This window comes from Anguilla rostrata, chromosome 12 (genome assembly GCF_018555375.3).
Source record: "Anguilla rostrata isolate EN2019 chromosome 12, ASM1855537v3, whole genome shotgun sequence".
Classification (NCBI taxonomy): Eukaryota; Metazoa; Chordata; class Actinopteri; order Anguilliformes; family Anguillidae; genus Anguilla; species Anguilla rostrata.
In genome coordinates this window covers 37,538,540-37,554,331 of record NC_057944.1, presented here as the reverse complement: position 1 = coordinate 37,554,331, position 15,792 = coordinate 37,538,540, and the positions used below count along the sequence as shown (strand labels likewise).

Genomic DNA, 15,792 nt, shown 5'->3' with positions numbered 1-15,792 from the left:
GTATGTGTAAATTGTCTTATTGGTTTTAAAAATGTGCTAAATAAAGAATAATAAAGAATGATATAGGCACATATAGACTATCCACACGGTCAAATATGAGCGGGATTTATCGACATCCTAACAATGCCAAGATTAGTTCGCACCAAGAACAGAGAACGGAAATTTGTCTCTCAACATGTTTCAATTACTGGGTGCCAAGTTAGATGGCTTATTTCGTTAATTAACACTACTGTAAGTCTTATGTTTGTGACATGGAAAAAATGACAAGCTTAACACCACTCACGTTAACGCGGAATGCCCTGTATTGAATTAATTTTGAAGAGTCTCTCAATCCATTATTTTGACTAATTAAGCGGTATCCAATTCCGCACAACTTCCTCAGACACCTGGCGTGTTCCATGTTCCTAGGACTGCGTCTCTCCTCCGCCGAACCGTTTAACTGCTGGGCTGCCAACCTCGCGTGGTTTATGCATTAACAGTCAATAATAGACGAGAGAGACACTTAGTTGACAAACTCCTCCTACGCCCTGTGGTTTTCCCCATTTTGCCTTTTTTTTTTCCTGGTTCCTGAATAAATGGTGTCACATAACCGCAAGCCCAAACCCGACACACTGGATTTAAACTGCCTATATACCGTCTTCAGACGGGCCCATTGGGGGAAAATCTAATTCTACACAAAGGCGAAAGGATTTAACTTGTTGAATGACTTAACTCCAGTTCTATGACTAACACTTTACGCAGCTGCAATGTCCACATTTCAACTTTAATTGGGTTAGCGTTTGATCCCACCACCATTTAAACAGCATTCGCGTCCCTATCACTGAATTAGGGGCACTGGGGATTGTTCTGTTCGGAGAAAAGATCACACCCTACTGGCTGATGAACGCCACTTCCACCAGCATCTTCATTTCCTCAAGTCTTGAGCAGGAGGAGGTTAATATCATAGACATGTATATATGTCTATGGTTAATATGGTCTGCTAAGCAGCATAGCATCAGTTTGAATGAAACTCTGCAGGACTTCACTCATAGCAAAGCAATGGTGAATGCATACCCTATTTGGGTCTTTTTACACATGTTTTATACAACATATTATTTTAAAATCTCTCCCTACTCTATGATTTCACTACAAAGAGTTTTTTGTAGGCTACCCCTATAATGTCTCAGCTATTTTAACAGTCTAACTTCCTGATTTTTAAACCAGCTAATTAAAAACTGAAGATTGTTTTTTATTATTTTTATTATTTTTATTATTTTTTACATTTTTTAGGTAACTCACTTCTAACATTTGGCTATGCGGAGGGGAGCTTGCCCTTAACTTCAGCTCTACTCCAGAAGTTTGCATTAAATCCTCAGTCTTCAGTTGCTCACGTGACGTCGCCCCAGTTGTCCCGTTAGTGTTTACGTCACATAAACGCGCCGATGAGATCGCGACTCGCAACCACGATGGAAGTTGATGGACTGTCCGCTTTTTCACTTCGGGAATTTGGTTGCGAACAGAACCTTTTGTCACGACCCGATGGCTCGTCCTCGTTCGTCCAAGGTGTGTAAAGCGTGTATGCATATGCAATTAGAGTTTAGCTGAAAGTAAACATACATCGTTGAAGAAGTATGTTCAAAAATGGTCTTTTCCTAGCTAGTGAGGCTGCTATTATTCGTGATCTGTCAACTTTGCTCTCAAGAAGCATAATTAGGTTGTAAATATTGTTATTTTTAATTTAATAGTTATGATTATATTCCTCGCTTTGTCCAATTTATATGAGAATACCAATTCAATGAACACTGGCAGCAAGATAAGTTTATCAGTATTAATACATGTTGTTTATCATGTTGACACTGTGAATGTCTGTTACCAGGAGACACCAGCGTGTTGGCAGGAGTGTACGGACCGGCAGAGGTGAAGATTAGTAAGGAAATCTATGACCGGGCCACAATGGAGGTCGTAATACAGCCCAAAGTGGGACTACCAGGTGCGAGACTACCGGCGTCCTCTGTCTACAGTAGTTACCGAGTCTCCATACCACGACCGGAGTGCGTAATTACGGCTGATAGCAAACAACTTCGAAGTAACGACGCGTGTCCTTATGGGATGTACGTTGCCTAGCATAAAATGTCACATTTTTAAACGTGCATTGGAACGTTTTCGTTTTGATGGATTTGTTCTGGTATGTCTTGCAGGGGGTGCTTGAGTTTTATTTTTCTCATTTTTGTTGATTTCTTTTGTAAAACTCTAGTTTTTAATCTTGCACGACTTACATTAGCACCATAAACAAATTGTTCTGACTGGGCTATTTGTGGTTGTTTGCAATCAGTTTACCTAGTTACAAACACTTTACATTACATTACATAGCTACAATATAACTGGTTAATATCACTGAAAGAAACATGTACAAATTTACTGAAAGATCAGAAGTTCATGTGGGATAGGAAAACCCTTCTAAGTGATGCATGCATCTAATTTAAACTGGATTAATCTGGCTAATGTCTTCATCCACTTAACCTACCCAGTTTTGTCTGCAAATGGTATCCTTATTTATGAAGTGCCGACATAGACCACAAGGTGGCAGCAGAATGCTGAAAATGACATCTCTCATTTTGGTACATGGATGGTTGTGAGTGGCTTGTCCGCTTGGCTTTACGTTGACCTGCATGTTTCTAACTTCTCTCTGTCTTTCTCTCCCTCTCTCTTTCTCTCCCTTTCTCCTTTCTTTCTCAGGAGTGAAGGAGCGAGCCAGAGAGCAGTGCGTGCGGGAAACGTGTGAGGCGGCCCTCCTCTCCACTCTGCACCCTCGTTCCTCCCTTTCTCTCGTCCTTCAGGTTGTTCATGATGACGGTTCGGTATCCTTTCCCTCCAGCCGTTCCTGTCTGGGGGCATGTTCGTTCCTGCGTGTGTGTGTGTGCGCGTGTGTGTGTGTGTGTGCGTGCATGTGTGTGTGTGTGCGATGGCTTGTGTGGTGGGGTGTGGAGCATGTGATGGGCTGAAGGAGGAGGAGGAGGGGAGAAAGAGAAGATAAGGGAGGGAGAAGGGTAAAAAATGGGAGGAGGGGAAATGGTGTGAGAAGGTGGGTGAGTAAGTGGAGGGGGAGGAGGGGGTTCTCCTGTGTGTTTTTGTGTCCCCGGTTTCCCTCCTTATCGCCCCTCCCCCAGCTGCTGTCCTGCTGCCTGAACGCGGCCTGCATGGCGCTGATGGACGCGGGGCTCCCCATGGGCTGCCTCTTCTGCGGGGTCACCTGCGCCATCGACCCGGAAGGACACATCGTCACCGACCCCACGGCCCAGCAGGAGAAGGTCCCGCACCGATCGCTCGCACCCTGCAGGCTCTTACTGTCGTTAGGGTACAGGGCGTTAGGGGGCCCCACCTTTGGTAAGTGAACCAGGCCCTCTGATCCAGGTGTACCCTATGCACAGGAGCCCTGGTGTTAGGGTACAGGCCTTGGACTTCAGAGGTTGCTGGTTTCATTCTCAGGTGGGGCATTGCCACTGTACCTTTGAGTGAGGAGCTGAGCCTGAATTAAATATCTAGGTGTGTAATTATATTGTATGAGTATATAAAATTTAAAAATAAGTAAGCTGTGTAAGTTTCTCCACACTCGAGGGTCCGTGTTACTGCTGGGTGGCAGGTTCCTACTCCACACATACTCACTGATTACAGCCTACAGTTTCCCCACAGTGTACCAGACCATGAATGTCCTGTACGTTTATGTCAGTATTGTTCATTAAAGCGTACTGCTGATCTTTTCCCTCCAGGACAGTCGCGCCGTGATGACCTTCGCAATCGACAGTGCGCAGCACAGAGTGATGATGTCATCAACCAAAGGGTCGTTTTCAGTTAACGAGGTCAGTGTGACTTAAATAAGAAGCGCAGCGCCTGTTCCCTTCGCTTGAACGCGGAGTACCCGAGGAGCCGCTCCAGCCGTGGCTAATGGACGGATTTGGTGTTCGGGACGGCTTTTCTCTGAGACGTGGGTCTCGCTCAGGCACTCTGCTGGGCAGAGAGCTCGTGTGCTGGCGGAGTGTTTGTGTGCTTAAGTGCAGCGTCAAAGCTTAGGGTGGTGGAGACCGTAGAGTGAAGTGTGCTGTGTGTGAGTGTGCGTGTGTGTGCGTGTGTGTGCGTGTGTGTGCGTCCCTGTGTGTGTGTGCGTGTGCCCCTGTATTTGTATACCCTCTGTTTTTGTGTCTGTGCGCCACTTTGTGTGTGCCCCCCCCCGTGTGTGTGTGGTGTGTGTGTGTGTGTGTGTGTGTGTGGTGTGTGTGTGTGCCGCTTTGTGTGTGTGTGTGTGTGTGCCTTGTGGTGTGCGCCATCCCTGTGTGTGTGTGTGTGCTGCGCCTTGTGTGTGTGTGTCCGTTTAGGTGTGCGCGCGCATACCCCTGTGTGTGTGTGGTGTGTGTGTGTGTGTGTGTATGTGTGCGTGTGCCCCTCTGTGTGTGTGTGTGTGTGTGTGTGACCCACTGTGATGTCTGACTCCTCTCTTCTCCCCACAGCTGCAGCAGTGCATAGCAGTCAGCCAGAGAGCTTCAGAGAAGATCTTCCAGTTCTACAGAGAATCGGTCAGGAGACGGTATTCCAAGACTGTCTGACTGCGACCACACCCTTCCCTTCCGCCTCTGTACCCAACCCTGGGTCAAATGCTTCATTTGAAATGCGTTGACCAATTCAGACAACGGTAAAACTCCTGCAGATTACTGACATTTTTAAAAGCAGAACAAAAATGAACATGTCACCTGTGCACTCAAATACATATTTGACCCTGGTCTGTGTTAATTCTTTTTTATTTTAATAAAATATGTAGAAAATTTATGGAGTGTTTCTGTTTTTGGTTTTTGTTTTTTTTTCTTCCCCGTCTGAACTTTACGGAGAAGCAAACAAAACCAGGTATGCCTTGGGTCACTGCTGTTTCAGTTTGTGTCAGCCGCCCACCGTGACTTGTCCAGAGTTTAAGGAGACAGAACAAATGTTGAAATCAAGTGCATTTATTAGACAGATTTTGCCATTGCATATTTACATACACAGGGTAATTAAAGATACCTGTTCCAATTCCTGTTTAATCTTGAATTTACCTGCTCCTGCATTATATGCATGGTATTTGTTTAACCAAGGTGTTAAGTGTGACATTGTATCCACAGTCTTCTGTTGTACACAAGCTCTTCGACGGAAACTGCGATTGAAACGGTTCCAGCTGTTCTTGGCACGTCCTTTCCCACTCTTGAATGTGATTGGGCTGCCGCAGTCACATGGTCTGGCGTGGAGTTTTGTCTTCCTTGTTGCGGTAAATGAGAGTTTCCTTCCTTGAAGGTGTGTTGTTCCTCTGACCAGGAATGCTGTCCAGCCCTTTTATGTTTTGTGTTGTCTCAGTGGCTTCTTATCAACCAGCTGTGGCCACAGAGGTGCGTGGTATTTCAGTGAAATCAACCACATTCTGCCATTTTACGTGTCTAATATGAAAACTCAATAACAATGTTCATGAGATCGCACAAGCGCCATCAGAAAGACACGGTGACACAATAATCACTATTTACCTGAACCTGTAACCCATACAAAATCTTCACAATCTGTGGCATCTAGTTCAGCCCCTAGTAACCATGGTAGTAACCATGGTTCTGGTGTAGTTTTTAGTGCAAAAACCTAGCCAAGAGAGGGTGTACGAGAGTCTCCGCCCCATTTCTAGGTGCCGTGAGCTGATTGGTCTGCTTCCGGGTGATTAGCAATCAGAGGCAAATTAAATATTTCTTATCTGCGACAGATGGCGGTACCGCTGCCCTCCTCTCGTTAAAGTTTAGTTTAGTAACACTTACAGTCACGCATTTTTCATCCAGCGGAGCGGAGAAAAGGGAGAGAGAGAGAGCGTGCAGTCACAAGACTCGCGTGAAGGAGGAACGAAGAATCTCCGCCCTTTGTAAACTCGGCTCAAATGCTACACATTTAGATCGCGGTTTTATGTCACATCCTCAAGGATCCAAGTTTTCCATTCACGTATTCGCTATCTTTTTACTACGGGTAAAAAAAACCACTGCAGCTAAGAGCGGAATTCTTGTCCGCATTTTTTGATGGTCCAAGATGAGACGCTGACATCGACGAGATTCGCGCTGAGGTGACGTCGTGGACAGCCGAAATGTTAGGGGAGGGGGAAAGAGTCTTTATCTGATAAGGTTGGAAGAGAGCCGCATCCAGATTGCATCTCTTCCCTCTAATGATATGACTCAGCATGCAGCTCATTCCGAGTATCGCTGCACACAGCCAGTCCGCAAACAGGCCTGTTACTAACGTGTCCTAATTGATCAGTTTCCGGCTTTGTTAATACAACGTTAGCTTTTATATTAAAAATATATAAATATATATTTGTATTTGTTTTACACTGAGGATATGTATGACATTTTTTTGCACTCTTCTGAAAGCTCCCTCTTTTTCTCTCACCCCTCTCTTCCCTCACTTTCCTCAAACACACTCCTTTTTTGGCACTTGTTTTGAAGGAGAGCTGAACCTCCACAGCTCTTGAAAAATCTTTTCTATTTACACCCATAACTATTCTTCGAGCCTCTGCCATTTTTGTTATAATCTTCAATTCTTACACAACAAAACGTTCAGTGTAACATCCACTCAAATAGATTACGTTTCACTCTATCATACTTTTATCTCTAATAGAGTATATTGTCCATACTTGACTCCTATTAACACTGGTGGTAGTCAATACACCCACAGGGATTTAGCTGGGTGACAATTCAGATCACCTGGCATATCAGTGGTTGGTGTGTCTGAAGCCCCCCCCCCCCACTCTAAATGAGGACCCTCCTGGGGGGGGCTTTTTGCCCTTGGGTGCTCATCCCTCCGTTGCCACGGTGAGGTTTCCATGGCAAGGTCTCCTGTCTTCTGCAAATCCTTGGAGTGAAACCTACAGGGCAACCCTCATCAGCGAAGCCCTCTGCCAAAGGTAAGCCAGTCGCTGTCAGCCACAGACAGGAGAGAGAGAGAGAGAGAGATAGAAAGGGAGGGAGAGATGGAGAGAGAGAGAGGGAGAGAGACTGATAGAGAGGGAGGGAGGCTGTGTCCCTTCCCTGACCACACCGCTGAGATTACTGCCAGCTCTATTAATCATGACGCTATCTCTGTTCTTAAAACAGGCTTTAATGTCTCTGTCTCGCGTGCCGCTGGATCAGATGCTGAAGGAGGCTGTGTTGCTGGTCCTGGGCCATTTGTGGGGCGCCCCTCACCCCTTATTCCAGTCCAGTTCTTTTCTTAAATTCTTCCCTCTGTCTCCCCCTGAATCTGCGTTAGCCGCGTAGTTATAACCCGATGACGTCTTTGTGTCGAAATCCGTGAATGTGCAAACCGCTAACTGCGACCCTTATCCTCTCCAGGTGAGATGTCCTGTCCAGGTGAATCCTTAGCCCAGTCTGGTGAGCTGCTGAGTATTCCGGGAGGGGGATGGTGGGGTGGGGGGTGGGAGGTGGGCATGGGGTTGGAGTTTGGGGAGCGGGGGAGTGGGGGGGTGGGGGGTGGGGTGGGGGGGGATGGGGGTCCTTTAGGGGGGTTTCCCAGACAGGTAGGAGATGAGGGCAGCGACGGCGCAGGCGTACGTGATGATGCCGAAGATGATGGACAGCACGGAGAGCCAGAGGGCCTGACGAGACGCCACACTGGCGCCCTGGAAGTCCCCCTGCGCCGACGCCTTATTGGTCTGCGGGGGAGAGAGGGGGCGGAGTCAGAACAGAGTCGGTGTTTTGGTGATGCCGCACGGCGATAAAACTGTCGCTCCCGAATAGGTACATTCACTTCACCATCACCTGTGTGTTCCTTCACGGATTATTCGTTATTGCTTCTGCTCTCCTCTCTTTCTCTTGCCCTTCCTGTTCTCCTCTCCCTGCTTCTCGTTTCGCCTCCACATTCACTTCACCGTCACCTGTGTGTTCCTTTCACCTGGATTTATTCGGGTTATTTTGCTTTCTCTGCCTCTCCTCTCTTTCTCTTGCCCTCTCCCTGTTTCTCTCTCTCCCTCCCTCTCTCTCTGTTTCTCTATCTCTCTCTCTCTCACCCCTCCCCCTCTCTTTTGGTCAGTGCTCAGTATCGGAAATCTATCACCTGAGGCTGCTTGTTATGACTGTAATTAAACCTTAACGAAGGCCATCGATCTGAGCCCATGCGCCCTGAAGTGTTGTTGGTTAGCCGTGCATTGTGGGTAATGGAAAGTTTTGCTCAGATCTATAGTAATTTCCGCTCAGTGACTGACAGTGAGAGGGAGAGGTGAGAATGCGAGTATTGCTGTTCCTCCAGTCAATGGCGGCTGCCAGACATTGCCCAACACCTGACCTGTCTGTTCTTCTGTTAGAGACTGTGAAGTCACAGCTTTTAAAATATCACTGTTTCTTTAATCATGCTTAAATATAGAGTGAGAGAAAGGGAGGGCGAGAGTGAGAGAAAGAGAGATTGTTTTAGAATCAGTTCTATCTTCAGTGCTGTGTGTTTTTGTTGTTAAAATATTCTGGGCCAGTGGAATGCTACGTTGTTCCTGTTTCATCCAGTGAATCTTTTCATAGTTTTTTTTTTTTAATTTAGCTTGTTATGAAGTCATTTTCTTTTTCCTTTTATTCTTTGATATTTGTGCTTTCTTGTTCTATTCTGAGAGGGAGAGAAGAGAGAGACAGGTGCTAAGAGAGAGAAGGAGGTGCTAAGAGTGGGAGGTGCAGAGAGAGGGAGAAAGAGGGAGGTGCAGAGAGAAAGGGAGAGAGGGAGACGTATAGAGAGAGGGAGAGAGGGGGAGGTGCTAAGGGAGAGAGAAAGAGAGAGGGAGGTGCTAAGAGAAAGGGAGAGAGGAAGGTGTGGAGAGAGAGGGAGGTGCAACAGAGATCTAGAGAGGGGGAGAGAAGTGGGAGAGGATGAGGCTAGACAGAAGAGAGAGGAGGTGAGAGGGGAGAGAGGGAGGTGCTAAAACAGAGAGAGAGAGAGGGAGGTGCGAAGAGAGGGGGAGGGAGAGAGAGGGAGGTGCTAAGACAGAGAGAGAGGGAGAGAGGGAGGTGCTGAGAGAGAGGGAAAGAGAGGAACGTGCTGAGAGGGAGAGAGACTCACCAAACATTAATGCTCTTTGTGCCTTTTCGCAGTTCTGCTGCTGTAATCCCCCTAAATGTCCCTGTAATCCCGGCTATATCGCAGGCGCAATTACGCCACTGCGCGACCCTGCCGAAAACTCTCCCTCTCTCCCGGACACTGTGCGGCAGGACAGCGGCTCCCAAACAGGGGCCGGGACCCACGGGGGAGTCACTGAGGTCAGCCCCGAAATGACGCGCACGAAAAGGACCTTACTCTACCTAACACTGGGTCCACTGACACTCAGCTCTTATGAGCTCCTGCGTGTGCAACATGCACGTGCACATGCGCATACAGCCGGGGTGGGGGCTTGGGGGGCCATCTTTCAATGCCAATATTTGCACTTGATTATGCAATCAGCCCAATGATATAATATGGTTAGTATTTAGCGACAACGGTAAATTGTGTCACATTTAGCTAATTGACGAGGGTGGCATTTGTAAACAAAACCTACTGCCACGTCCAGAAGGATTGCCCACATGCATGATTTATTGGTTTACAGTTAGGTTTCCTGTAATCTCATTGGGTCTACCAAGTTTAAACCGTTGCCGTGACATTGGCCAATGGTTGGCATTGGTTTGCATCAGTTGACTCCAGTTTTAGCCCCGCCTACATGAGGTGATGATTGGTGAGAGGAAAGAACGGACCGACGATTGATTGGCAAAGCTGCACTCCCCAGTAGTGGGGGGCTCTCTGGTGTGATCTCACATCGGGAAGCCAACCTGTTCGGGATAATTAGCACTGTAAAGACTGACAAGCGGGGGCTTCTGTCCGCTTCATTCACAGAGGGCTCGGAAGACAGGATGTGCGGCTTCCCGACCGAGCGCTCCACACATTCTGTCTTTCAGTCACGACCGTGCAATATGTCGTTTCTCTTCCTTCCCCTCATTGCCTAATTCATTCTGTTTTTCCCTGTCTGTTGACACTCCCATCTGTTCCTTTTCTAATTCCATCTGTCACTCTGGAATCATTTCATATCAGCCAGCCCCCCGTCACAAAATACAATGTAGAATTCCTTTGATGCTGGTCTGGTCATGTAGATGGCCAGAGTATTTATTTGTTTTTTTTTCAAATCTGATGCAGAAAATGCAGGACGGGGTCTAAATATTTATATCTGGCAACACTGGCTGTACTTACCTTTTGGGAAAGGTAAAAAGCAGCGATCCCCAGCGGCCAGAAGCAACAGAGCATGGAGAAGAACGCCAGTCCCAGGTAGTCCTGCGGGATCATTAGCGGGAAGTCGCTCTCGCTGTCCGTGTCGCTGAAGTCTTCGCTCGAAGAGTCCTGACAAGACAACAGATGCGCGCAGATGTTAGGCTGTGTTTGTACTTACTCCTGCTGATTAAAAAAAAAAAAAAAAAAATTTGTTATAAAAGAACGCATTCTCTCGCAGAGTCAGGGGTCAATTCCATTTCAGTTCAGCGAGGCCAGGGACTAACTGAAAAAAAAATCTGACCATGAATTTGAAAAAAAAAAAAAAAAAAAAAAAAAACAATACCAATGATCATCTATGAGGATTTTAAATTAATTAACTGACTTCTAAATTAGTTTCCTAATTTGACTGAATTATCAGTCTTGAGAAATACAGCAGCCATTTGCTAGAGCACTCATAACTAGGCTACACAAGAAAACTATTAGCTGTGACATGTTTAGGCTGATTAAACTGTCAATGTTGCCGTTGTTGTTCTGCGGTTTCGAAGTTGTTCTGTACAATGACTTTACTGGTACCTAAAATAACATGACGGAATGAGGTTATTACACGTGTAGATTAGCTGCGGGCTAAGTATGAATCACGTTTATGGAAAAAGCCAGGTTGTCAGTCAACACCCGATTTTGTTTTGTGCCAGTGTTTTTTTTTATTTTTTACATCATCTTTTGTATTTTCTAATAGATGAGGTGCATTGAGTATTCACCTCACCCAGCCTTATGCAGAACCACCCCCACGCCTACCCTCCGCTCACCAAGCCCCCCTCGAACCAGCCAATCCTGCCAACGGCTTTCTTTGTCAGCTATTAAGATTAAAAGGAAAACAGCAGAGACGGAATTAAATTTGCGGCATCACGTAATGCATTTCAAAGAGTAGCTCTGGGATTTATTTATTTATTTATTTTTGCGTGGGTAGCTGGGACATTCACTCACAGTGTGGTCTTTTAGTCGTTTTTTTTTTTTTTGAACGCGAGTGCTCTGCCTTGTAAATCAATCGCCTCTGTTTCAGTTGGTGTCAGTTAGCCATCGGGTTCACTTTAGCGGCCGGCAGCCATGATGAAGTAGCCTATGGCCACGGTCTCCAGGGAAAAGAAATTATTTATTGACGAGCGTGAAGTCAGCTTGGGTAAAGACCCGAGGTCGCACGGACCACACCAGAGGGTGTCACTGTTAACAGCGTGTTCACTTTATTGATCTTATTTAACTCGCTCCCGGTTACCATGGTGGCGGTAAGAGGGAATTTATTATTTCTTTTTTGGTTTCACAATGAAGGGGTGATCCTGCCTGCCTTTCATGAATAATATCAGAAAAAAAATGTTTGTGTGTCTTCGGATCTAGAGTTCTTTTGCATTTCTACAAAGTAAAATGTTCAGTGTTAATTCAACTCTGACAGAGTACACAAGTCCATCTATGTCTGTGAGAGTTATTTTAACACTGAACATTTTACTGTGTTCCCCTCTCTTGAATGTACATAGAGCAGGGATGTCAGAATCCTGACCAATGGAGTTGCATTGTCTCCTGTTGTTTGGTGATGTATCACTTGAATTTATATAATAATAACTGACTGGCTAAAGAGCTATACATTAGGGGGTTGTGGTGGTGCATTGCTTCAGAAACAGTGCTTTCCCATCAGACCCTTGAGTGAAGTGGTGCACTTAACATGATTGCCTGAGCAGATACCCGACACTGTGAATGGGCAGCGTGTCAAAAAAGTGAGCGACGGCCATTTTCCACAACACTTAAATGCTGAGAACTTATACACCTGTAATAAAGCATCAATAACTGCATTATGCGCAATTTAACAAATTAGAGACGATGCCAGTCAAACATTGATAAATGTTAATAAATGCATACCGTGGAAACCGTCTCGATTTCCGAAATTCCGCACTGCTCAGATGCCACAATAATTACTTTAACGCTGTGTGGACTATTCTCGATCTGCCAACTCCATCTTAATTACACATTTACAAACAATTTTTGAACATCTGACAGGATCAGTACAGGATCCTGTCTGACAGGATCAACTGTGCATTGTTAAATAATGCATAAAGCAGTTATCAATAGCTTCCATCAGTGGGATTAAACCCTGTTTCATGGCCGACATTGGCTGTCTGTAGTCTGTGTGATAAAATACTGAACGCACCAATAGCTTGCGATGATCTATTCTTATTGCATGTTTGTTTGTGCTGGTGCTGTTTTTTTTTTTGTGTTTTGTTTTTGTTTTAGGTTTATGCTTTACCGCGTGGGCACTGCGTCCGTTTAATGACTGGCCATGATTGATCCTTTTACTCAGTCGGGAGCGTAACGTCACTGCCTTTCCCACGAAGCTTCGTGTTTATCACTCATTAGCGATCGCTCCACCGCTGCACCTGACTCGTCTCAATTAGCCGCTAAACGACCCCTAATTACGCACAGCTGCGTGCGCTTGTCGATTTGCATTGCTGCACATGGCTACTGGCATTTACGTCCTTTAATTCAGCTGAACTGACAACACAGTAAAAATGCTCAGCCTTAAATCAACTCCTGTTGGACCTACTGGACTCATATGTACTCTGTTAGAGTTGAATCAGCCTCGCGAGCCAGTCTCTCTTTTCACTTCGTTCAAGAGTTGAATTAGCACAGGGCATTTTACTGTGTATGTGTCTGTAAATCATTCATGTTTTGTAGTGACCAAATATGAAGAGAAAGAAAGTATGAAAGTACAAATGTTAAAGTATTATAAAAGAATATATTTAAAAATGCAATAGTTGCATGAATAAGTGGTATTTGAAACAAAATGTTGAAATTGGGGTATGAAAAATAAAAAGTGGTAGAATGGTAATTTTCTAAAATTGGCTGAAGAGCAAATACAGAGTATTATCTGGTTCAGATATCACAATATCTAATATGAGACTGGTGATTAGAATAGGGAGAAATTCTGATAATTTCTCCCTATTTCTCAATAAAATAAACATATTCTCTGGACATGATCAAAATCACGTAACGGACCTCATACAGAAACCATGCACTGAGCTGGAAAGATACATTTTTCTTTCCAGAGCACTGTGAACATTTTCTGCAAATACTCTGCATTATGTTATCATTAAGATATTGTTTGTCTGATGTAATATGTTGTATTAGAGTAACATAATCACAATATACTGGATAAATGTAATATCAATATTAATACACATACTTTACCTGACTTAGGTTAAAGGTGTATATTGTAGGTATTGCTACAATCAGAATTCAGGGATCTGTTTGGTTTTTAAATATTCATTTCATTAGTAGAACTGTGAAAAGGGAGGTTTCATGACAAAGAGTGTAGCTGCGCAAGATTTACACTGCCGTGACTGTAATAATCTTTACCCACAATGCCTTTGTCCTTGTAGCGGTTGTGATTGGCTCCTCCTGTGCTTTGTCATATTGGCTTTTTGAGTCACCCTGAATACAATACGTCCATCAGATTAATTATAACTTAATGTTAATTATGAATAATGATCCTACTACTTCTACTTATATTAATAACAATAACAATACTAATGATAATAATAACTCTGATACTGTGTAATCAAGTTTAGATCAACCAGTGAATGAAAGTAGCTTTTTCAATACTAATATTCATGTTACCATTTAAGTTATTTCTTTAGTTTATACTAACGGCCACCCTCGTATCACATAAGGACAGCTGGCTGGAGTCCCAGGCAACGGGGCGACAGAGAGGAGGGGCTTCACCGCCACAGTACTGAGTGGGTTCCCCCGTTCTGTCACCGTGGGAACCGGCTGCGGGTTCCACCTGGTCACTAAGATAAGGGCGCGTTAGCATTCCGCGCCATAACAAACCCGCGGAATGAGGACAGATCAGAGGCTGACGGGCTCCAGCAACGGAAAATGTGCAGAAGAAGATATGATATGGGGGCTCTGTGCATTCCAGGAGCTCAAAGGAATATGAGCATTTGTAAGAGATTTACTCATTCTTATTTCACTGAACAGGACTGACTATGTATATATATATATATTCTTTTTCACAAGTGCATAAATTCTGTATTACTTATATTACTTATATATCAGATTATTTTAATTCCAAACCTTTCACAAAACGTATAGCCCGAAGCATCATTGTTATTTGTTTTATTGAATATGCCTGTCATGTTATGATTTGGTTGCTTGTTGTTGTGGTCTGAAAACTGTCACCATAAGAATTTACATAATGAAGTGTGACAGGTGATCGCTTGACTTGATAGCTCCTGCTTGTGGATGCACGCTTGAGTGCACTTGCAAAACGCATCAGGAGCGCTACCTCGTAATCGTGCAGCAGGTCGTCCTCGTCGTCCATGTTGTAGGACACACTGTGGACGTCCCTCATCTCCCTGAGCAACTTCCTGTCCAGAGGGGAAGTGGGCCCGAGGTCAACGAAGGTCGTTTCCAGGTAGTCCTTACTGTGCAGGCCGAGGGACTGAGGGTTGCCCCATATTGACGCTGGGGGGTAAAAAGGCTCCAGTGTTTTGGGCAAGGAACACGGGTCCAGGAACTGCTGTTGATGGAGCTCTTTGGGCCCGCAGTAACTCCTCCAGGCCACTGGGGGCAGTGTGTTCTCCTCCTCACATCTCACCAGGATGCCCTTGAACAGCCCGCCGCCGCCACCACTTGTACCGCTGCCATTTCCGCCGCAGTGTGTGGGGCTGGCGGGCAGCAGGGGGTGCTCCAGCTCATCTAGACTCTCCATTCTGCTCTAGAAACGGCGGTTTGAACGGATTTGACGTCATCAACCGGTGATCGTGCTCCTGCTCTCTGTACTCCTCAGTATGCAAACAGTCAGCTGAGTTCAGTGCCAGGGCTGGAAACGATCCATGGATAATGGCAACAATGCAATAATGATTGACTTTCCTCTTATTGTTCTCAAACCAGATTCTGATACAGCGCCAGCTCAGACTAGCAGAAAGGTAAGATGTTTTTATTTCCTGATGTGTAATGTGTCAATCACAGAGTATTTACAGAGCGTTCGCTGCTGTACAAATGTTTGAACAGTGCCACAAGATTCCTTTCTCTCCGCATATCAAAACATATTCTTGAGTCGAGCCCAAAGACTTTGTGACTTCAATCGAAATGTATATTTGAATGACAAAATATCCTGTTTAACAAAGGTAGAACAGTAGTGTAGTCCACCAAAAAAAGACCAAAAAGGACAAGGTCCTTTCAAGGGCTCGTATACTTATCTTGATTTAGAATTATGGACACAGCCCTTAATGTGAATAGCGAGGTTCACCTTGAGAAACTTAACTGGATTTTTAAAAACCTGTCATTTCATGAAGATACTATTTCAAAAATAGAAAATTGAACCCTGAAAGGAAAGTCTTGCTGTCCTTTGATATCAGGTTTATATGTTCTCTGTCAGTCAGAACAAATAGCAAAACATTCACAGACACAAGAACCTTGGAAGGCTGAGACAAAAGATCAGAACTGAAGTACTGAAAAAATGCTGTTGAGGGGATCGCCTAAAGCAGGAAGCTGTTTTGGGGTACAGCCACCCCC

At 45.0% G+C, this 15,792-nt stretch overlaps 2 protein-coding genes and 1 long non-coding RNA gene across 3 annotated transcripts; 2 read left to right on the top strand and 1 right to left on the bottom strand.

Moving 5' to 3' along the window:
* The first annotated feature begins 1,384 nt into the window (after window positions 1–1,384).
* Window positions 1,385–4,797, top strand: exosc5 (exosome component 5). The gene is made up of 6 exons (XM_064301119.1): window positions 1,385–1,542; window positions 1,856–1,969; window positions 2,716–2,837; window positions 3,147–3,287; window positions 3,747–3,836; window positions 4,482–4,797. Exons 1-6 carry the CDS (start codon window positions 1,422–1,424, stop codon window positions 4,575–4,577), a joined length of 684 nt encoding a protein of 227 aa, XP_064157189.1. The 5' UTR covers window positions 1,385–1,421; the 3' UTR covers window positions 4,578–4,797.
* A 157-nt stretch (window positions 4,798–4,954) lies between these two features.
* tmem91 (transmembrane protein 91) lies at window positions 4,955–15,792 on the bottom strand. Its single transcript, XM_064301118.1, has 3 exons — window positions 14,561–15,792; window positions 10,213–10,359; window positions 4,955–7,672 (listed from the first exon to the last, which is right to left on the bottom strand). The coding sequence occupies exons 1-3, from the start codon at window positions 14,984–14,986 to the stop codon at window positions 7,517–7,519; spliced, it is 729 nt and encodes a 242-aa protein (XP_064157188.1). The 5' UTR covers window positions 14,987–15,792; the 3' UTR covers window positions 4,955–7,516.
* Window positions 7,625–10,570, top strand: LOC135235557 (uncharacterized). The gene is made up of 3 exons (XR_010324404.1): window positions 7,625–7,757; window positions 9,090–9,254; window positions 10,159–10,570. It is a non-coding gene; the product is annotated as an uncharacterized LOC135235557 (long non-coding RNA).

Bases quoted from the DNA above. Each gene is read 5' to 3' on its own strand.
- exosc5 (XM_064301119.1), top strand. From the start codon at position 1,422: ATGAGATCGCGACTCGCAACCACGATGGAAGTTGATGGACTGTCCGCT. The intron at 1,543-1,855 runs GTGTGTAAAGCG...GTCTGTTACCAG, and splicing joins CTCGTCCTCGTTCGTCCAAG to GAGACACCAGCGTGTTGGCA. The intron at 2,838-3,146 runs GTATCCTTTCCC...CCCCTCCCCCAG, and splicing joins TTGTTCATGATGACGGTTCG to CTGCTGTCCTGCTGCCTGAA.
- tmem91 (XM_064301118.1), bottom strand. From the start codon at position 14,986: ATGGAGAGTCTAGATGAGCTGGAGCACCCCCTGCTGCCCGCCAGCCCC. The intron at 10,360-14,560 runs GTAGCGCTCCTG...TTGTCTTGTCAG, and splicing joins ACCTGCTGCACGATTACGAG to GACTCTTCGAGCGAAGACTT. The intron at 7,673-10,212 runs GTAAGTACAGCC...TCTCCCCCGCAG, and splicing joins CTTTTTACCTTTCCCAAAAG to ACCAATAAGGCGTCGGCGCA.